We start from the raw sequence: 16,831 nt of genomic DNA, 5'->3' as shown, positions 1-16,831 counted from the left end.
CTATAACCTCGGCAAGTTCGCTGAAGATACCGAGCTGGGAGGAGTGGCTGATACACCAGAAGGCTGCGCTGCCATGCAACAAGACCCAGACAGGCTGGAGAGCTGGGCCGAGGGGAACCTCATGAAATTCAACAAGAGCAAGTACAAGGTCCTGCGCCTGGGAAGGAACAACTGGTACATGTTGGGGGCTGACCTGTTGGAAAGTGGCTCTGTTGAGAAGGACCTGGGAGTGCTGGTGGACAACAAGCTGACCCTGAGCCAGCGATGTGCCCTTGTGGCCAAGAAGGTCAATGGTGTCCTGGGCTACATTAAAAGGAGTGTGGCCAGCAGATCGAGGGAGGTTATCCTTCCCCTCTACTCTGCCCTAGTGAGACCACATCTGGAGTACTGTGTCCAGTTCTGGGCCCCCAGGTTCAAGAAAGATGTGGAACTGCTCGAGCAAGTCCAGTGGAGACCTACCAAGATGATCAGGGGGCTGGAGCATCTCCCTTATGAGGAAAGGCTGAGAGACCTGGGTTTGATCAGCCTGGAGAAGGGAAGACTGAGGGAGGATTTTATCAATGCTTACAAATATCTGAAGGGTGGGTGTGAAGAGGATGGGACTGGACTCTTTTCAGTGGTGCCAATGACAGGCCAAGGGGCAATGGGCTCAAGTTGGAACACAGGACGTTCCACCTCAATATGAGAAAAAACTTGTTTCCTGTGAGGGTGCCAGAACAGAGGAACGGGCTTCCCAGGGAGGCTGTGGAGTCCCTTCCCTGGAGACATTCAAAACCCACCTGGGCATGGTCCTGTGCCCCCTGCTCTGGGTGTGCCTGCTCAAGCAGGGGGGTTGGACAAGATGGTCTCCAGAAATCACGGAATTACAGAATGACAGAATGGTAGCAGTTGGAAGGGACCTCTGGGATTGGGGTCCCTTCTAACCCCCACTATTGTGTGATTCTGTGAAATAATCTTTTTTTGGGAATGTCCTGCTAAAAATTATATTACTTTCAGTAACATATATATCAAACATCTGTATTAGTACAAGATGTCACATATTTATAGAAGTCACTTATATTAGGGTCTTATCTTTCATATTAGAAATTATTATACCCCTTATATTTCGAAAGTCAGGCTGTGTTTTCAGTATTGTGACACTGCACAATTTGAATTAAGGAGTGATTAAAGTTTGGTGCTGAGTGATTAAATAAGACTTTCAGAGAACAACCTAGTAAGTGGGTCTAGCTCATATACCTGCATAAGGTTGGACAATTTGGGTATAACATTCTGTCAGCGGGGAAGAGATCTCCACCTTCCTGGATTTCCAGTGTCTGATAGCTGTAACTGGTTTTGTTCTGGCCAACACAATAAGTTTTGAGTATTACAAAAGCTTTTGTGACATTGATGATGGAAATTACACAAATATTATGTTGTTTCTCCTGCTAGAGCACAACTTTTTAAAAAACAATACTTGTATTAACTTTTGTGGTGGATTAGAAAGATAATTAAAGAGTTGCCATTAAAGTGTCACTAAGCTGTATGTGTGTACAAAGAAAACACCCATTTTTTGGGATCTCTAAAATGTGCAGTTCAATAACAATAATAGTTCGGGGGAGAGAGTTCACTGAAGCTTTTTTTTTTTTTCCTTTCATTAAAAGGAACAAGAGCTATATAACCTGTCATCTAAGATCAGATTTCTAACACTAGGAATCAAGCAGGTATTGGCTTTATCATTGACAAAAGCCAAAACTAAATTCACTGGCTGATGAAAAAAGGGTGGACGAAGATTATTCTTGTATCATTAAGGATGACAGTATTGCACATGGAATATATTATAATTTTTTATTTTTATTTGCCAAACAAAATTATTAATGTTCACAGAGAGCTGTCCACAGCATCATTCTCCATACAGGGTTTATTGCCTTTAATGTTTGGTTAAATTCCCAAAGCATGGAATAGGATTTGATTTGAAGGTCAGTTAATGTTTCCATCATTTCTTTACAAAAACTTTTGGAGATGAAAAGTGTCTTTCCAGACAGACCACTTTCCATGTAACAACACTCAGATAGTAAATTTTAAAAAATCAAATTTTCTTGGGTGATTGTGTGGTAAATTTTGTTAAATGGAAAGGAAATTTGATTAATTATAAATTCCTTCTCCATAGCCCTAAGGGACTAACGAACTGTAAGCTTCAGCACTAACAGAAATAAAACTAATAAATCTGTATAAGAGTATTTGTTTCAGGGTTTTCCTTCCCTCTTATGAATGGCATTGAGTTTCGTAGTCTAGTGACATATCATAAGGTATTCTCCTCATCAGCAGCTTGATGGAGATGGATTACCCTTCAGGTGCCCTAGAAAGAATAACACCATGGCAAAGAGGTTAAAAATCCAGGAAAATAATGGATTTTAATACATGAAAGTTGTAGAAATCAAATATCTGTTTTTGTCTTTTGCATAAAAACGACAATCGTTATTTGATCATCTTTTATGTCAATCATGGCTTATTCTTTGTCAATCGTTGTCAGTCACTGAAGCAATAAGGAGAGGCTTTATAATGTGCACTGTGCTCACTTTTACCTAGTGGTGTGCGGGACACTGCTGCGTCTCCCAGTTTATATGTGCTCTCCTAGGGTATCAAATACACAGTTATGAGAAGGTTAAGTTTCACCTTACAGCTGCCAAATATTACAGTAAACTTAATAAGGCCACCAGGAAAAGGGATGAGTGCTAGCTTCTCACCCTTGTTATGAAAGGTCAGTGTGAGAATTTCAGAGAGGGCAAAGGGACTGCATTTTAATGGCAGAATGCTGGTGAATCTCCCAGGTGCCTTTGAAAATCCTATCTAAAAGCTTACAGCAAGGATATTTTTTAAATAAAGTAAAACAATTGACTATTCAAGTACTGAAGAAAGACTTCCAAAAATTATGTGGATAATTTTCGTATTTATTTTATGAGTATTGTTTCATTTTAAGCTTTTAGGCGCAGACTATAAATCGTGATTGTATGTTTATATTTTGTTGAGGGACTTATCAAATAGAAATATTATTTGGGGATTTTTGTATTACCATAATAAATGCATGTAGGCAACCCTTAGCTCCTGAAAGCTGACACACATCTAAGTGAATCAAAACATCGTGTCTTCCAGTAAATGAAGATATTTTTCGTCTTCCTATGAAACTGTTTAACAATCATGATAAAAATTAAGTGGAAATATGTATTATATTTGTCAATGCAGATCACATTCTGATAAATGTTCTTTCAATCATTACATCTCTAGTAGACAAAGTCCTAATACTGCAGCCTTTGCCTGTATGTTGTCTACAGCTCATCAAAAATTGCTCCCCAAGTAATTTTCAAAGAAAAAAATTATGTTTCCGGCTAAATATGTGCTTTACAGAGAGTGCATACTTCAGGCACACTTTTTTTGTTTAAACAGAGCAAATATCCCAAAATATTTTTGTTCTGAGAGTTTTGTTTTCCAAAATATCATTAGCCCATGTTAATCTAGCCATTTAAGAGGCATAGATGATTAATTTTGGATAAGACGTCTACTGTTTTGTGTAGGGTACTAATGAGCAAAAAGCTTGCTTTTAGCAAAAACTAGGCTTTAGCAACAATAACAAGACGTATTGTCCCAGACAAACGGTTTGCAAAAAGTGATGTGGACTCAGTTCTTCGACTTATGAATAAACATTTTAGGAGGGCTTAATTTTCATATGTACTGTGTATTTGCCACCCTTTTAGAGTCACAGGGAACACAATCCAATAATAATGCTCATGAGATAAGAAAGCATAATTATATGTTAAATATTTGAATAAGGAGAAATTGATATTTAAAGATTTGTTCTTCCATTCTCATCTCTTGAGAAAATCCCTTCTGTTATTACTGAAAAGAAAAATAATCTGAGTGGATGTCAAAACATATTGGCCAAGTAAAGACAGGTAGGATGAGCTTTCTCAAGGGCAGCAAGTAATACTTACATTGCAGATGCGTGTGCTATTCCTGCAGCATGCCTGATCCTGCATTACGAAGATCAAAGGATGTTTTTCACTTCACTTAATTGAATAGTTTTATATAGAAAAAAAAGTTAGTTCTATAGTTTTGACAGTTTGATCCAAATCCCATAAATAAATTAATAAATGGACACATCTAGGCTTGACCGAATAATTTTTTTTTCTTTTAAATAAGCTGTGCATGGTGATGAAGAACTAAAAAAAAATTTCACCTTGAAAATTATAAAAACCTTTTCTTAGTGAAGTCTCCTATCAGGAAAAGAAAGTAAACTGTTCTTATGTAGTTTTCATTGATCTTGTGGATCTTCTGCTGTCATAAACTTCAAAATTAATTGAACACATTAATTTAATATATGAACTTCCTTAAAAGCCAATGCTGTAAATAATCATATCCATTAAAATAAGAATTAATTAGATGAATGAATAACAGCAATGCCTGATTTTTATGAGATATGTCTAGCTACTTAATGAATAAAAAAATTGCATTCAATCTGGGAAAGGGAAATTTGTTTTAATTCAACCATTACATTATTATGAAGTGGCTGATGAGGGTTCTTCTTCTTTTATTGACCCCACTTGTGTTTAAAGATACCTTTATTTAGAAAGAATTGCAGTTGTGAAGTGAGAAAGGCAACCGAACCACTTTAATAACTTGCTGTCTTTACTATTTCAGAGCTGCAAGAAACTAAGACCTCCGAATATCACAGAATATCCCACAGTCCCCTGGATTACAGGATATTATTAATGGATGAAGATCAGGATCGGATCTATGTGGGCAGCAAAGATCATATTCTGTCTTTGAATATTAATAATATAAGCCAGGACCCTCTCAGTGTAAGTTCAAGGTTTACTTTGAAATTCAAAGTTGCTTTACTATATGCTTTTCTTTTTAAGACAAAAGATGTGTATTTCACTATTTTGCAGCAGGCAAACGTCCAGGCATGCACCTCATTGAACTGTTAGTCCTTGGTTTATGTGTGATACAAGATGAACAAACTATTACCGTGGCTGCTCCTCAAACACTGTTTAAAAACTGACCTATTTACTCATTTTGAAGCGACATTCAAAATGGTTTGGCCGCATAAGGAAAATTTGTATGGGTCAATGGTTTCCACTCCTCTCCAAAATTTAAGATCATTCAGAGATCCACTTATAAAAGAAGCCTGTAAGGAAGAATAAGATACATGTTATCATTTTCAGGCCATAAGGAAAAAAACAACAGGGACAGAGTTGCCTTTAACCTTCAACTATTTTTTTTTTTTGTACTCTGAAGCCTAATCACCAAACTATTTTCCAATCTTTTGTTATGTCTGTGTCAGCCCTTGCCCTTCAGTTCCATAGCTGAGACACCTCCTGTTTGGGGTTTTTTGGACACTATGATCCTCATCTCCGTCTTGATGCTACATCTCTTCTGGCTACTTCTCTCACTTATCAAGATGCCATTTTCTAAGGACTCTTTGTGTCCCACGTCCCCAGACTGTAGTGGACAACCCGTATATGAAAAGAATCAATTTATCATATGTTTAAACCACCTTCACAGATTCCTCTTTTGTTCCCAGAGCTAGTCCAAATCCAGCTTCTCTGCTTTTAAAGTAGGTGGCCTGCAGAAGTACTTGTGTGCCCAGAAGCCTGACTGTTATTACCTCTCTACAGACTTTGCCTTGCCTATCTTTAGATTATCACAGCTACAACACTACCTTAAAGTGTACCGTATGGGCCTTGTTCTAACAGATTCATCTGATCCTTTAATCTATGGGCTTTATTACTGTACCTCAGGAATATCGAGGGGCTGGGATATCCAGCCTGCAGCAGAAAAGTTAAATGCCTTCCTTAAGAGGCAAGGCTTTTAATGTGTCAGGAGAGAGAGAGGCCCTGCTGGAGGGTGATTAAGAGCGCTTAAATTAGGCTTTGCTCTGAATCGCCCTCTGGATATGCCTGTCTACCTGAATTGATTGTGCAGAGAGTCCGGGGAGGCTAACTCTAACTTACACATTTAAATTAAATGCCTCTTGTGTGATGGTGTGAACACGTCCTTCCTCCTCATAATGGTACGGAAATCTTCCTCTGAAATGGGGCTGTCTTCTTTGATCTGAAATAGCTTGTGTGACCTTTTTGCTAATTCCCATCTCACCAGTGATCTGGCCACCCTTGTCAGGGAGCTGCTGTGTTCCCACAGGGAACGCTTCAGCCTTCCCTTAGCAAGTTGCTTTTAATTCTGTGCAGAGTTCAGTTAGATAGGAAGGCCTCTGTTGCATGAAACATATTCTGCAGTATAAAGCTGTGAGGCATTTACACAGTCAATTTAGGTCTGAAAAAACAGGAGTAAAAAAAATCAATGGAAAGCAAAAACACCCAAAATTTTCTGGCAGCGAATGTGATCACCGAGTATTAGGCTAGATATCAATCTCTGCAATTCCACACGTTCTTTTGTTTGTTTATTCATTTTTATAATGGATTCACTTTGCTAATCTTATGCCTCTATATAAGCCCTATATATGTATGCATACATACCTACGACTCTCTGCATATATATGCATGTCTATATATAGACAGAGATCTTTTAATGCTAGTATTTATGTTATCTTGAGGCTAAATGTTATCAGGCTCTGACACCTACTAAATTTCTAGGGAGAGATTTCTAATGGATGTCTTTTCTATTTCAAAATCAAAATAAATAATGGAAGAAGCTCAAAAACTTTAGAGTTTGAGTATAGATCAGATAATCATTCAGATATTAAGGTGTTTGTTGGAAAACTGCCTGTAGTGCAAGATATCCTGGAAGGAAATAAAAAAAAAGTCTGAAATCTTAAGATTTTCAGCAGGTTTTATCAAAAGATATCCAAACCTTTACGGCTAAAACTGAAAAAGTTTTACAAGAACTCTTCTTTCAATATTTTAGTCCTCTAGCTCCTAGTGTGAACAATTGCTAGAAGTTCAGTAGAAGCAAAAAAGTAAAGATGGACAGTAAATTAGACGATGATGAGAGTATCTCTTATTTAGAAGACAGAAGTTTAAATAAATTGATTAACGTATCTTAAAAATATTTAATAAAATTAATTTATATCAGCTGAACACCTGGTCCTTTATTTTGTTTACTGCATGCTAGACAGAAGGTTGTTTTCACTTATCAGTGAAAATCCTTTTTTGCCTTACAGTCAAGGTATAAAAGATATCAAAAAATTAACTTATTATTGTAAGTTAGGCAGTGAAATGCTTTTTGTTTTAATTAAAAAATATTATGTAATATATACATTACTTAAAATCTATTTCTTTCCTTACAGATTTTCTGGCCAGCATCAGCAAATAAGGTTGAGGAGTGCAAAATGGCTGGCAAAGATCCTACAGTAAGTTATATTTCACAATGCACATGCACACACATACACAAATTACATACTTGGCAGTAAAGGAAGAGCACCTTGACTGCAGCCAAAAACAAAATTTCTGAAAGAAGTGCTTGTTTTGCCTTTTAAATGCTCTGCAGGCCAAATGATAAAGTGCAATTATGAAAGAACAAGCTATGTAAACAGAATGCACCTTCAGACATTGACAGGTGGAAAAAGATATGCATTGTCCGCATCCTTGCCTTCATGACTCGTTACTAGTCAAACTAGGTAACAGTAGTTTTCCATGTATGTCCTGGGGATGATGCCGAACAGTCTGTTCAGTGTGGGGAAGCGCTCTGGCTGTCTGCTTTCCCCAGGAACAGACTGTACAGGTGGGTGGTACCCACTGTCTGCAGCCTGAAGACCCCAGACTCAGGAACACCCCAAACACCTCTTTCCCTTACTTCCACAAAACAAAGCCCAAATAAGTATGTGGAAATCAGTATGCTTTCCTGGAATCATGGCAAACACAGACCATGGAGTGGTTATTTTGAGTCATTTTGCACCAGAGCTGATTATTCTCCTCTCTAAATGCAGACGCCTTCCAAAGGACCTAAATCAGATGGTAATTTCCCTATACACTCTTAATAGATAGAAATGAGGTATTTTGAAAGAGTAGTACAATACAACAGATACTGTCTTTGGCAGAGTTGTATATTAATACAGTTATCTTCCTAAAGTAATACAGTCTGTGTATGCCTAGATTTTATTAACAGAGGACAGCTAAATTGTAAAACAAAAAGAAGAAAGTCACTTTCAGTTACCTTTTGACTTTTCACCTGTTCAGCAGCACCTAAATGTCTTTATCCTGGTTTTCTTTTTAGCTCTTTAGATATAGGTGTTTTCCAACGGATATTTTAGTGTTAGAATTCAGAATCTAATCTGAGCTAGAAAATTGCAATTTCTCACTACTAAATAAGAAAAAACAATAAAATTTTGCTTATATTTTTATTATAGAAAAAAATCCCTATGGAAATCAGAAGCCTTCACATTAGGTATAATTGTCTTTGGAACATACTCAGCGTATATCTAGGATCATAATTAATGAAGTGACTGAAGGACAAAAGTAGACATGTGTATAACTGACACTTTTAATTTCAGAAATAATAGAATTAATTCAAAAGTCCACTGAATTTAGTATAAAATATGGTTTTTATTTCAAAAGATCTCCATATCACACCTAATATTGAGATTTATTTTAGCTATACATTTTGTATTGTTAACTAAGCCTACAGATGATGTGCAATTCAGTTACTGTAATGTTACAATAATTCACCCGAGCCCATTCTGTAAGAAAAATATGTGTGGGTTTTATTTCACAAATCTATTGCAAATGCTGATGAATGTAAGGAAAACAGAAGGTTGGCATACTGGAGTGTTACTGTAATATTGCTTTTTCAAAATGGGGGAGAGTTATTCACTATATTGCTGCAGAGCAACGGAACAATTCTTTATTTTAATAACTGTATTGTGGTTGGTATGGCAGCTTGTCTGCTTTCTTTCCTGATAGCTAGGTTAGCAAAAAACAAGTGTTTTTCCTGTTGAATACCCTATTTTTCTGTAGATCTTTACATTGTTCTGGTTACTGCGGTGTGCAGTAAATTCTACAGCTGGTAGTCTGTTAAGTTGCAATAAATGGTAAAATAAAACATATAACTTTTAATATTGATGTGGACTAATGTTGATGTTGATTAAAGTTGATGCTGTCGTCTGCATCATCAACTTGTGGTAGACTAGTTAAGGAATTTTCTTTTCTTTGAAATACAGAAGTTCATTAGCCTTAGTCATGTTTACAATACGTGTTGATAATTTTCTAGGGCAAAAGTAGGAAAAACATAGATGATACTCTAAGCAGAAAGTAGTACGCAAAATATGTGATCCATGTAAAAAAAAACCTAAGACACTACTAAGTACTGGACTCTCTGGAGAACTTTTAATCTTAGATATTTAGTTGTGAGACTTTCCTAGCTTTTAATCATATTGAAGTACCCAAATCTTGGTATGAGGAGTGTTCCAGATCAGGGCAGCGATCGTGCCCCTGTACTCGGCACTGGTGAGGCTGCACCTCGAGTACTGTGTTCAGTTTTGGGCCCCTCACTAAAAGAAGGACATTTGAGTCACTGGAGTGTCTCCAGAGAAGGGCAACGAAGTTGGTGAAGGGTGTGGAGCACAAGTCTTATGAGGAGCAGCTGAGAGAACTGGGGTTGTTTAGCCTGGAGAAGAGGAGGCTGAGGGGAGACCTTACTGCTCTCTACAGCTACCTGAAAGGAGGTTGTAGTGAGGTGGGTGTTGGTCTCTTCTCCCAAGTAAAAAGTGATAGGATGAGAGGAAAAGGCCCCAAGCTGCATCAGGGAAGGTCTAGATTGGATATTAGGTAAAGTGTCTTTACTGAAAGAGTGGTCGGGCATTGGAAGAGGCTGCCTGGAGAGGCGGTGAAGTCACCATCCTTGGAGGTGTTCAAAACATGTGTAGACATGGAGGCATGGTGGTGTTGGTTGGTGGTTGGACTTGATGATCGTAGAGGACTTTTCAACCTTAATAATTCTATGCTTCTATTTATGAAATGTTGCTGCAGTAGTGGACACATTTCTGGATAGGACCTCTGATTTTACAACACTTTAATTGTGGGTGCAGCTAATATCCTGTAATGTAGTTAATCCAGAATGTCCATGTGCTTCAACTTTAACTGATTTTTTTTAGTATCAGCTGTGCATTGCAGAAGAAAAGTTAAGTGCCAAAAATAGAGGTTTACATTATGTTCCTTAGTATTTGTCCTCAAGAGTTTAAAAGGAAAAAGAAAGTTACTGAACAACAGCTGCTACTCCCACTAAAATTAATGATGTTACATATTGAAAACTCTCTGAAATAACGAGAAAAAGAAAACCCAATGCTAAATCACTGTTTGCAACTTAAATTTTATAGTTCTATTTTAATAGTATTCTTGGGAGTTTCATTCTGGATAATAATCAAAGATGCAGAGAATGAATTCAGAAGAATTAAGAATTTCAAATTAAAAAAAAAAAGGGGGGGGAGGCAAATGCATGACAACATTTGGCCTATCAGAGAATAGTAATTATCAGAAGGTAGAAGAAGAATAGATAGATTTGAAGCAGCCAGTAAAGGCCTTTATGCAATCAGCAAATTACTTTCCAAGGAGATTTGGGGCAGGTGTCTTCGCCCTACCATTAGACGAGCATTGGTGTCTGAATTTATCATGTTTGGCTACCTTTTTTGTTACTGAAGATAAATTGTTAAGTCTAAATAGTATGTTCACCAGGCTAATTTGAATGCTTACATTAGTATGACATCTATTTCTCTCCATTTACTGTATCAATATCCTAGGGCATAGATGTCTGACTTTCAGATGTCTACAGCTTATGGTAGTTCCCCAGACACTGCTACTGAGTGACTTTTGATATCATTTCCAAGAGAAGCACCACTAGTATGTGAATAACTAGTTTAGCCATTACGTTTGACAAACATCCATCCTAAAGACAACTATCTCGTATCACCTCAGAGCAGACTGATTTAAAAGCACAAAGTACTCTACTATCAAGGAAAGGTAGCATAGGTGCTCTTGAATGGCAGTCCTACAGAGTATATTCTGAAATAAAAAATTCTTGCTTTGCTGGGTTGTGGAGTCACAGTGCAGTACCCAGATTAATCATGTAGCAAATTGCAAATTAAGTTCAGTGGGTCAACACTAGAGAGATGGGCAAAGGCTCAGAGAAGATCATAAAATGTTCTTTCTGATGGACAGCATTAACATATGAGATTGTCAGTATTGAGCCAACTTGTGTTACTTGTCTGTAAATCACCAGTGAAGAGACATGAAGACACAGTCATGTGCTGGAGGGCTACCCAAGAAGGCTGTGTTAAAGAAAAGAGCCGTTCATCTAACCACCACTGTGTTCTTGCCATAGTCACTTTGGAAAGCACATGGCACGGTACTGAAGCAGAGTGGCAAGTGCCACGTACCATCATGGTCCATGTAGGCATTGTTTCCTAGTCCTGATCCCTGAAGACTTTCATTATGAGATTTCTCAGCATGTAATCCTTTATCCAGGAGTCTTCTAGAAAAGTTTTCTGCCGTTTACACCCTGGCATATATAAGCTAGTGGTACACCTTCACCTGTCCTTCTTTCCCTTCCACTGCTGTAATGTGGATTGGTAGTACTGCTGAGAAAAACACAATTTTGATAGCAAGACATTACTAAAGCCATCTTTGATCCAAACTAAGGTAGCTGGATATGAGAAAATGGAAACATTTAGGAACAGCCCTCAGCTTCAAAGAAACAATATATTTTGACTGGGTTAAAGGTGTTTTTCTGATATAGCTAGAGCTAACACTTAACTGAGGACATGCAGTGTTCCCTGTAGAGAAAATCCCTCTGTAGAGGGATTTCTCTGTAGAGAAAATGAACTCTGAACTACCTACAAGTATGCACCTGTTTTCAGATGTTGTAGTATGGTACCAGCTCCTGCTGAACCAAAAATGTGCGTGCCTTTGAATATAAATACACTGTGGGATCTGCTGAACAAGGATTAACTCTACTGATTTTCATGAATATGACTGATGACACAGTTTCCAATCCTGTAGTTACAAAACACGTGCAGTTCTCACTGTCTTTGGTGAAGGTTTGGATGCTTCAATATGAAGACAGTTTTGGGATCTCAGTAAGAAAAGTATTCAGGAAAAAATTCTATTTTCAACCTGAAATGCATTAACAGCTGATCATAGTCAAAAAAGGAAAGAACAAGAGGAAAAAGTGGTATGCTGGCAGGAGAAAACTGTAAATCCAATGGTGTGAAATTATGTGGCATTTAACAGTCTGTTTTAATGTTCATGCTGATTTGAAGATGTTACCATTGATCTTCAATATGAAGTAACAATTCACTGCAAACTTACTTTGTGTTGTTCAGAGTTTTAATGTTTTGGAAAGAAATGTTTTACACAAATAATGGGATCTCAGATTTGGGCTTGCCTTGGTTTTTAATTATCTCCAGCTATGATGAAAGAATTTGGAGAAAAAAGAGACTGTTTTGGATGCATCCTTAAGGAAATTCTGTAAGGTTACCTCTTGTCTTCCTGCAGAGGCCCTGCCTCTTCCCATGCAAGGTGCAGAGGAGTCTGTGGATGAAAATTTGATTGCTGTGTGGAGATGGGAAAGTTACACGCACTCCTCTGTAACCCCTCTCTAGCACCCTATCAATGCCCAGTTCCCAGACTAGGCAAAATGGCATGAAAAGAAAACAGAAGTCTACAGCTGTTCAAATTCAGAGATTACCAAAATCAGTAGCAGTTTTCATTATACTATTAAAGTTATAATCCATGTCTATTCTCTAGAGTTCCCAACCTCTAAAAACATTTGCCAATGTGAAATTATTTTTTTCCTTTTTCCCTGCAGCATGGCTGTGGAAATTTTGTGCGTGTGATACAGTCGTACAATCGCACACACCTGTATGTCTGCGGCAGTGGTGCCTTCAGCCCCGTGTGTGTGTATGTCAACAGAGGACGCAGGTCTGAGGTAAGTTTCTTTTCATTTTATCCGCTCATTTTGTGGTGGATCTTACTTGTGTTATGCAAAACTCAAAATTTTGAAAATGCAAAAATCAATCATCCAAATAGGTTCCTTCATCCATGTTAAATAGAAAAAGAACCAAGATCTGTAGTTTTCTGGCCTGTTATCAGCAAGAAGCAAAGCCATGATCCAAAGCCATGCCTCAAATACAATGTTTTTCCAAATTTCCACAGCCATAATAAATGCTGGGCTACATTTGATACTACTTTTTATTTTATGTTGTCTGGTCATTCATTCGTGCTATTTGTTGAAAAAAAAATGCCAATAAATACTTAAAAGGGAATAGCCAGTTAGATAAAAAGTAAAATATGCAGTCCAGTTTGTATAACTTCCATGTGTTACTGATTCCTGGGAGAAGCCCTTAAGTGGGCTAACTATTCAGGTGTGTGAATGTTTGCTGGACCTCAGCTAAATACCCACTGCATGCAATCCCAGTACAGGTAATATTCATCTGCAGGACAAGTTTTGCCCAAGTAGATTCTGCTGGGATGAAGCTGATAAGTTTTCTCATCACTGTGGGATCTTCCAGGGTGTAAATTTTATTCTCTCTAGATAGGTGTTGAGTTTTGCATATTCAGTTTCACTGTATATTTTCAATATACAAAGTACCAGATGTTTCATAAGTATATTGTCCACCTTTCCTGATTTCAAAGTGAAATGTTTGTTTATGTGCAAATGTAATAGGTAATAAATTAAGCAACCAGGAGAAAGAAAAGCATTTAACTGAGACCAAGCACCTCAGTAGCTTTTGGGTCAGATTCATGTCTGCAGGCACAGTGGTGCACAGTACATTTTCCTGTACAGTGTGGAAGCAGATGTACTGGGAGGGAAGATCAGAGCATGCTACCTGGAGTTTTGCCATGTGAGGGCGGATTTAAAAGCTGGGCTGGCTACTAGGGAAGAGGCTGGGAAGTTCATCACTGGTTTCATTGGGAGAGGGGTGGGAATTCTGGCCAAGACCCAAGACTACTGCAGAGATTGCCAGGGAGGTGACAAATCATTGTTTCTCCAGGTAGGTTTGCATGGGATTATCTCAGTGACTTTTGGTAGATCCCTGCCTGGCTCCAACCTCCTTAACAGAGTATGTAGTCTGAATCAGTGCACCTTCAGTCCTAATGAATTATCTAAAAGGAGAGGTTCATAGGCCTGGATTTAAAAGCACAAGCAAGCAGAACTGAATAAGTAAATCCATCCCACTTAATAGCGGAGTCTGCATTAATTTATTTTAATGTATTTTGAAACTGAGGTCAGCCTTCCTCAGCATTGTCCTATTTCTTGACAAATTATTTAAAACATGGAAAGTGATCTCATTTGTCTGTAATTAATGCAATATTCCTTTATCAGCTTAAGTAGTAGTACTGTACCCCAGAGAACTCTAAATCTCAATATTTTAGGGTTTTTGTAAATGAGATTGGGGGATAAGGGGGAGGGCAGGAAATGACATGTCCAGATGATGCAAGATGTTAACTTTCTTAAGTTAAAAATAAAGATACATGTCTCAGAAGAGCAGAACTGACTTCACTTAGGGTGTCTGTAAAGCTGCATGCCTATGATCGATTGACTAAACTGCTGTTTCAGACATCTGGAGTCTGTCAGACACTTGACTGTACGCATTGCATGCTCAAAGCCATTACTGTACAGGCCAACAATAGCATAACAGTTTAAAACCAAGCATTTCCTTCTGAACTCATTGCATATATCGGTGCATGACTAATCAATAGAGCAGAATGAAGAACTATGTAGTGCTGATGGGCATAGTGAGAACTTACTTTTTTCTCTGCTTTTATCATTTCACCTATAATTTAGTACAGTTTTCCATGCACAGAAGGCTGTTTTTGCATGTGCAAAAATGGATATTTTAGAAAGTACATATGTTTTTCTCTAGAAGCTACAAAGCCTGACAGTAAGAGTCACATCCAGCAATCGTAAGAACTGGGCCTGTGTTGCTCTTTTGTTGCCAGGATTCCACATAATCTCACAAAAAAAAAAGGCAGTTTAATTGATGAGGCAAAGTGTTGTCCTTTTCCCTGAAACAAAGGTTAAAAACTAATTAATTTTCTTGCTTGGCACACTTGATACTTGGGTCTTTGATAATGACTCTCTTAGTCACCCAAATATATTCTAATGTCAAAGTAAAGGCAAAGAGAAGAAAATTTAATCACTATGTGAAATAATTATAAACTAAAAAGTAGTTTAATATATATGAAAATGAAGTGTAATCCTGGGGCTAGTTTAGTAGTGCAGTAATGGGCATTTTGAAATGGTAAACAGTGGTATAATATAGTAAATATGGATTAACATCAAGCTGCAGCTGCATATTAATCTAGAAGTAAAACAACAAAAAAAACCCACGATCATATTAGAGACTTCATACTTATGTTTTAACATTGTTTAGAGAGGTTATTACTGAAACAGTAGATAAGATCTCTGTCATTAAAATAGGCAAAACAGAAAAGGGGGGAAAGAGATAGGGGACAATGGATATGAAAACTTCCTGATGTGGCTGAGTGTTTCAGGTTGGTCGAGTCTCCAGTTCACTGTCGCCAAATAACTGCTCAGTGATCTGTGTGGCATCCCCATTCCCCTGTGATTTACATTAATTGTTAAAGGAAATATAAAGAGTTGCTGCCCTCAGTTGAATAACTAATACATTGGCATCTACATCACAGAAGCCTTTCTTCGGAATTTTTGTCAACTACCTTTTTCTGTTGAAACAGAAATGTTTTAAGTTTGGGTGGTTTTTTCCGTGCAGTTGTACCTTTTGGCCTTAAAGATGAGAAGTTTGTTACAGGAGGCTAGGAACGAGTTGTTTGCTTGGTAAACAATGGTATGCAAGTGGATGTGCTATGGATTGAAGCCTTTACCATTACTGACTGCAGTTTTTAGGGAAGGGAGTTGGACCCAAGAGTCTCTTCTTGCTCAGCATACTGTGCTCTTCAGTATTGCTGGGAACCAAGAAGTGAAGACGTGCACCAAGATGTGCGAATTTTCTAAAGACATTCAGATTGTTTATACTTCAATCTGTAGTCCAGGTTGCTTCTACTTTGCCCAATGTATTTCCTATTTATAAATCACATAAAATATAAACAAAGACCCATATCAAGATTCCTAAACAGCAAATAAAAATTCCAAGAGATTTCAGGCTATGGCAAGAGATACTGATAAATCATCTATTGCTATGGAATTGGAACTCTACATGTAATCCAAGAGATGGTAATGAAGAAAATAAGTGTGATTTAGGGGATTTTTGGAGGTCTGATAGCTCATTAAAGAGCAAATGTTTTATACTGTCACCAAATGACAGTTGTCGTAAGAGATTTTTATTTAGTATGTATTATTGTTCTAGTAGCTTTATTATAATGTTCTAGACTAGTATAAGTATCACAATGGATTCAGCAAATAAAGGATAAATTACTTCAAAAATACAGAACTAATCTCCACAGATGTTATTGCAGAGATCACTCAACCTCTCCAAAGTTTAACTGAGCTAGAAGAAAAAACTCTTTGTTTCAGTGTCGTAAATTTATAACGAGTCTTGAAAATAACTGGGTACCAATGACAAAGTTGCCTAAAAAGATGATGATATTCTGAATAGGAAAGCTAAAGTGCTGATAGTACAGCAAAAGTGCCCAGCAGTGCTGAGCATTGTTAATGATGGAAACAGCCAAGCGTAAAAATCACTTTACGTCTGATGGTTTCTGAAATGAGAAGTGACACACAAATCTACATTGCAGGAACAAATCTTCAAGATCGACTCAAAGTGTGAATCAGGAAAGGGGCGCTGTTCTTTCAACCCTAATGTGAACACGGTGTCTGTTATGATCAGTAAGTAAAAATGCTTAGGTCTAAACACATATGATCATGTGTG

The 16,831-nt window shown here is 37.6% G+C and overlaps 1 protein-coding gene across 1 annotated transcript in view; it reads left to right on the top strand.

Annotated features, from left to right (window-relative positions):
- SEMA3C (semaphorin 3C) overlaps positions 1–16,831 on the top strand; it is a 127,881-nt gene that overhangs the window by 66,993 nt on the left and 44,057 nt on the right. The window contains exons 3-6 of the mRNA XM_075081501.1: positions 4,672–4,832; positions 7,280–7,342; positions 12,790–12,909; positions 16,698–16,788. Coding sequence (XP_074937602.1) covers positions 4,672–4,832; positions 7,280–7,342; positions 12,790–12,909; positions 16,698–16,788 — 435 coding nt within the window. The remainder of the gene's footprint in view (positions 1–4,671; positions 4,833–7,279; positions 7,343–12,789; positions 12,910–16,697; positions 16,789–16,831) is intronic.

This window comes from Phalacrocorax aristotelis, chromosome 1 (genome assembly GCF_949628215.1).
Source record: "Phalacrocorax aristotelis chromosome 1, bGulAri2.1, whole genome shotgun sequence".
Taxonomy (NCBI): domain Eukaryota; kingdom Metazoa; phylum Chordata; class Aves; order Suliformes; family Phalacrocoracidae; genus Phalacrocorax; species Phalacrocorax aristotelis.
This window is presented reverse-complemented; position numbering and strand designations above follow the sequence as displayed.